Genomic DNA, 6,408 nt, shown 5'->3' with positions numbered 1-6,408 from the left:
CTAGGTTGTTGTTGGAGTACAGGTCCACCACCGATCTCCAAGTTCCAATCCACAGTGATACACATATAGCAGTAGATTATCTCTGATCAAGGCTGTTGTTGGAGTACAGGTCCTCCACCGATCTCCAAGTTCCAATCCACAGTGATACACATATAGCAGTAGATTATCTCTGATCTAGGCTGTTGTTGGAGTACAGGTCCACCACCGATCTCCAAGTTCCAATCCACAGTGATACACATATAGCAGTAGATTATCTCTGATCTAGGCTGTTGTTGGAGTACAGGTCCACCACCGATCTCCAAATTCCGGAGCCGTGCCAAGTTATCTGTTTTGTCGGACCAACAGAGGTGACAGTTTCACGGGGCCGAGATAACTGGCCCGCAAAGTCTGGCCTCGGAAGTCGGCCAAGGGGATCGATCTGCCGGCTCGGACCGGACCGGAGTTCCAGAGCCCCGGCCGCAGCGATCAAATTCGACCCGCCAATTGGCACAGAAGTCCCGATGAGGTCGAGATCCGCCGCCTCACCCAGCTCGGGCACAACATTTTCGGGAGGACTTCCAGGGGGGGGGGGGGCTGTCCGGATTAAAGGGGGGGGGGGCGACACCGGTTGCAGGAAAATCGGCAGTGGACCAGTAGCACCAGTACGACCTGTGGCGCAGCGGTAGAGTTGCTGCCTTACAGCGAATGCAGACCCTCACCACCCCCCTCCCCTCCAAGAGGCACGGGCAGTAATCCTGATATTGAATCCTGTTCTGTAACTCATCGCTTACCTGTCCCACGAGAGACAGTGACCCCCTTGTTTTAGTTTTCAGTTTTTGAGAGACAGCGTGGAAACAGCCCCTTCGGCCCACACGGTCCGTGCTACAAGGCAGTAACTCTCCCGCTGCGGCATCGTGCCACCCAGAAACTTGAGGGGAGAAATAGATAATCTCAAATTCCGCAAGATATGGGATTCGACAAACAGGGGACATCTGTGTGAGCCGAGAGGGACATCATTTTTGTTTAGAGATCCATCGTGTAAACAGGCCCTTCGGCCCACCGAGTCCGTGCCGACCAGCGATCACCCCGGACACTAGCACTTTCCTACAAACTATGGGCAATTTGCAATTGAACCGAGGCAAATGAACTGCAAATCTTTGGGATGTGGGAGGAAACCGGAGCACCCGGTTCGGTTCCACGCGGGTCACGGGAGAACGTACAATCTCCGTACAAACAGCACCCGCGGTCAGGATCGAACCCGGGTCTCAGGTGCAGCGAGGCAGCAACTCTACCGCCGCAAGCTGGAAGCTAAGGTAGACACGGAGTGCTGGAGTAACTCAGCGGGTCAGGCAGCATCTGTGGAGAACATGGATAAGTGACGTTTCACAGAGCGCTGGAGTAACTCAGCAGGTCAGGCCGCATCTGTGGAGAACATGGATAGGTGACGTTTCACAGAGTGCTGGAGTAACTCAGCAGGTCAGGCAGCATCTGTGGAGAACATGGATAGGTGACGTTTCGAGTCGAGACCCTTCTTCAGTAAGAATCTAGTTGTTCCGTTTCTAGGATGCAAGACAATATACCATTGAGTGGAGGAAGGGGGGAGGTGAAGGGGGGGAGGTTAAGGGGGGGGAGGTGAGGGGGGAGGTGAAGGGGGGAGGTGAAGGGGGGAGAGAGGGGGCGAGAGGAAGAGTGAGAGCGACAGAGGGGAGGGGAGACAGAGAGCGAAAGATAGAGATGGGAGGGGAGAGAGAGCGAGAGAGAGAGAGAGAGGGGGAGGGGCGAGAGAGAGAGAGGGCACGAGAGAGGGGGCCGAGAGAGAGAATAGAAACAGAAAATATGTGCAGGAGGAGGCCATTCGGCCCTTCGGGCCAGCACCACCATTCAATGTGATCATGGCTGATCATTCTCAATCAGTACCCCGTTCCTGCCTTCTCCCCATACCCCCTGACTCCGCTATCCTTAAGAGCTCTATCCAGCTCTCTCTTGAATGCATTCAGAGAATTGGCCTCCACTGCCTTCTGAGGCAGAGAATTCCACAGGTTCACAACTCTCTGACTGAAAAAGTTCTTCATCATCTCCGTACTGATCCCGATTCCCCCCCACACCAAAAATCTACAGGTTTGTAGGATAATTGGCTTCTGTAAATTGTAAATTGTCCCTAGTGTGTGTGTGTGTGTCAGATAACGCTTGTGTGATCGCTGGTCAGCACGGACTCTGTGGGCCGAAGGGCCTGTTTCCACGCTGTGTTTCTAAAGTCTAACGGCATAATGTTTGGAGTGGACATTGTGGGTCAAAGGTATTTGTGCTATGAATGTAAAAATACAGAGAATGAGAAGAGACGGACAGAATTTTCACACCACAGTCGGTGAGATCAGGGCTTGATTTTATCTAATCAAATATATTTATTCAAATATTAAAATAATATGTACAGTTCAATAAAACCAAAACAGAACCCTCCGCCATTATACAAGACAAACAATAATTTTGTAACATTCCCCGGTGCGGGACGAATAAAAGAATATATTATAAATTATTATACAAATATCTTACTCTCCTTTTTTTATTATCAAAAATTGTGCTCAATTATTTGAAAACAATATTTACAATGCAACAGAACAAAACAGAACCCACCACCAGAACACAATACAAACAAATATACCAAATGAAACTATTATACAATTATATTACAATCCACATCACGCGGTGCCCAGCGGTCCCCATTCTGCAACTCTCCCGGTCCCACACAGCCCCGCTCCTCATCCCTGCGAGAGAGAGAGGGAGAGGGAGAGAGAGAGGGAGAGAGAGAGAGGGGGGGGGAGAGAGGGGGGGAGATAGAGACCTGTGTTAGTGACCGGGCGGAGAGGGGGGTGGTGGGGCGGAGAGGGGGGACGGAGGAGGGGGAAGGAGAGGGGGGGGAGAGGGTGGACGGAGAGAGGGGAGGGGGACGGAGAGAGGGGAAGGAGAGAGGGGAAGGGGACGGAGAGGGGGGGAGGGTGGATGGAGAGGGTGGGGAGGGCAGAGACAGGGGAGGGGGGGGACGGAGAGGGGGAGGGGGGGAACAGAGAGGGGGACAGAGAGGGGGACAGAGGGGGAGGGACGGTGAAGGGGAGTGTCGCGGACAGTGAGGGGGGGAGGTGAGGGGGACAATCATGGCACGGTGTGGGGGTTGCTGTAGAGATACAATGCCCGGACTCTCCATACGGCTACGGCGAGGAGGATCACGGCGAGGAGGATCACAGCGATGAGGATCACCCAACGACTCCTGGACCCTGGAGGAGACAGACCCACACAGTGGTGAACCTGGAGCTTAGTTTAGTTTAGAGATACAGCGCGAAAACAGGCCCTTCGGCCCACCGAGTCCGCACCGACCAGCGATCCCCGCGCACTAACACCAGCCGACACGGGGACAGTTTACAGGGGACAACTTACAATTACAGTCAAATAGCCGTCAAGCACGCACGTCTTAGGAATGTGGGAGGAACCCGGAGAAAACCCACGCGGTCACGGGAGACCAGACAATAGACAAGAGACAATAGGTGCAGGAGGAGGCCATTCGGCCCTTCGAGCCAGCACCGCCATTCAATGTGATCATGGCTGATCATTCTCAATTAGTACCCCGTTCCTGCCTTCTCCCCATACCCCCTGACTCCGCTATCCTTAAGAGCTCTATCCAGCTCTCTCTTGAATGCATTCAGAGAATTGGCCTCCACTGCCTTCTGAGGCACAGAATTCCACAGATTCACAACTCTCTGACTGAAAAAGTTTTTCCTCATCTCAGTTCTAAATAGCCTACACCTTATTCTTAAACTGCGGCCCCTTGTTCTGGACTCCCCCAACATTGGACTCTCCAAAGACGTACAGGTATGTAGGTTAATTGGCTGGGTAAATGTAAAAATTGTCCCTAGTGGGTGTAGGATAGTGTTAATGTACGGGGATCACTGGGCGGCACGGACATGGTGGGCCGAAAAGGCCTGTTTCCGGCTGTATATATATGATATGATATGATATGTTATTGGGAACATGTTTCCTGCCTCTAACGTGTCCAACCCCTTAATAATCTTATACGTTTCGATAAGATCCCCTCTCATCCTTCTAACCCCCTCTCCCCATCACCAACATACCCCACTCGCTCTCCCCTCTCCCCAAAATACCCACTCGCTCTCCCACGCTCACCTCCCACTCCCCCAAATTCCGCCTCCCCTCAACACCCTCCCCTTATCTCCCCTCCCTCATCCTCCCTCTCCCTCCCTCCCCCTAGCTCACTCACATCCCCCCTCCCCCGCCCTTCTTCGCTCTCCCCTCACACTCATCCCCTTCACACATTACCTTCACACTTCTTCACCCTCCCTCTCCTCCTCTTTCTCCCTCCCTCGTCCTTTCTCTCTCCCCCTCACCCTCCCGTCACACATCCTCTCGCCCCCTCACCCTCACTCACCCCACGTAGTCCCTCTCCCCTTCACCCTCGCTCTCCCCTCTTCCGCACTCGCTCCCTTCACTCATCCTCTGTCTCCCTTACACCCTCTCCCCCTCTCCGTCCCTCTCCCCTCTCACCATCCGCCTCCCCTTAATACCCTTCCCCCCACATCCCCTCCTTGTGAACCTGCTCTCCCCCAACCTCCGTTCCCTCCTCCCGCATCACCCTCTCCTACCCTTCTCCACTCGCCACCCACTCACCCTCCTCTCTCCCCCTCATCCCCAACCTGCCCCTCACCTTGCTCCCCCCCCCCTCATCCCCCCACTCGCTCTCCTCTCCGCTTCCCCCTCGGTCACCATTCACCCTCCCCTCTCCCCTCTTTCCGACTTCTCCCCCTCTAATAACCCCCTCTCCTACCACACTCTCCGTCCTCCAACTCCCCTTCTCTCCCATCGCTCATCCTCCTTCCCTTTACCCTGCCCCCCCTCAATCCCTCATCCTCCCTCCACCTCATACCCCACTCACTTCCCCTCTATCACCCTCCTCTGACCCCTCATGCTCACCCAACTCTTCCCTCCTGCTTCCTCAACCTCGTCCCGTCTCACACCGCAACCCCTCCAACAGACACCTCACATCCGCTCTATCCCCCTCACCCCCTCACACCCTGCAGACTCCTCTCCCTCTCCCCTCACTCACCCTCCACTCCTTTCACACCCCCTACCACTCTCTCACCCTCCTGTATGTAACCCCTTCCCCTCCCTCCCCCCTGCCCCTCTCCCCTTCCATCTCATCATCACCCTCCAGATTCTCTCGCACTCCCCCTTCACCCCCTCATCCCCTTCCCCCTATAGTACCCCTTCCCCCTCCCTCTCCGTGTCCCCACTGCAGCGCGCGTAGAGGACACCTGCGGTTCTGTAAGGGTTCGCAGCCCTGAAGGTGAAAGGACTTTGAACCAGGGACGGTTGGCAGTTAAAATGGCCTCGAAACACCAGATCCAGTGTTTAACTGAAGACGTGATTTGTCCCATTTGCCTGGATTTCTTCACCGATCCGGTTATACTGGAGTGCGGGCACAACTTCTGCCGCTCCTGTATCACACAGAGTTGGGACAGGGAGGAGAGAAACTCCTGCCCGGAATGTAGAGAGGAGATTGCAGACCGCAGCCTTAGGGTAAATCGGGCCTTGGCGAGTATTGCTGAGACAACTCGAGCACTGAGCCTGAACACGGGAGGGAAGGAAAGTAAACTTTACTGCGAGGAACATCAGGAAGAACTGAAGCTGTTTTGTGAAACCGACAAGAAACTGGTCTGCCTGATCTGCCGAGACGCGCGGGAACACAGAGAGCATCGATTCATGCCGATTAAAGAAGCTGTTGAAAGCTACAAGGTAAAAGAAAACAGAATGTGATCAGCTGATGAATTTTCAATTCTGCGTTTTGTGGACCGCGCTCCCTCGGCGACTGTTCGGTTCACCCATCCTCCCACCCAAACCAGCGCTTCCCCAGGTACTTGCCCCAGCCACCGCTGGAGATGAAACACCTGTCCCTGTACCTTCCCCGTCATGTCCATGCAGGGACTCCAGCAGTCCTTCCAGGTGAGACAGCCCGCGGCTCTCTGCTGATACGCTCCACGACCCGATGAGTTCTCCAGCAGTTTGTGTCTTTTTGTAAACTTTCATGTGCAGTTCCGTGTCTGCAGTTCATTGGTTCCGTCTGGTCTAATTCTTTCACTGACTGAATCTGAATCTCAATCCCAGGTGCAGATTAAAACTTCCCTGGAGATTCTCACAAAAAATAAATCAGCGGTGGGGAACATGGAGCAGCAACAGAAAGCGAAGATTTCTGGAGTCCGGGTAAGGTTTCCAGTTACCCTTCTCTGACCTTGTGCTATTGTCTTGGTTTCCAGGCTCGATAATATTGACCTTCACCTTTCATTTGACAGGAACAGTCACAGAACCTGTTGACCTACATCACAACGGTATTTGCTGAACTGCGCCAAATTCTCAATGAGAAAGAGC

General features: G+C 53.9%; 1 protein-coding gene across 1 annotated transcript in view; it reads right to left on the bottom strand.

The window, feature by feature from the left end:
• LOC144602599 (zinc-binding protein A33-like) overlaps positions 1 to 5,954 on the bottom strand; it is a 23,532-nt gene extending 17,578 nt beyond the window's left edge. The window contains exon 1 of the mRNA XM_078415728.1: positions 5,943 to 5,954. Within this exon, the coding sequence (XP_078271854.1) occupies positions 5,943 to 5,954 (12 nt within the window). The remainder of the gene's footprint in view (positions 1 to 5,942) is intronic.
• Between the last annotated feature and the right edge of the window lie 454 nt (positions 5,955 to 6,408).

This window comes from Rhinoraja longicauda, chromosome 19, assembly GCF_053455715.1.
Source record: "Rhinoraja longicauda isolate Sanriku21f chromosome 19, sRhiLon1.1, whole genome shotgun sequence".
Taxonomy (NCBI): Eukaryota; Metazoa; Chordata; class Chondrichthyes; order Rajiformes; family Arhynchobatidae; genus Rhinoraja; species Rhinoraja longicauda.
Note: the sequence above shows the minus strand (reverse complement) of the source record. Positions and strands in the feature narration are given on the sequence as shown.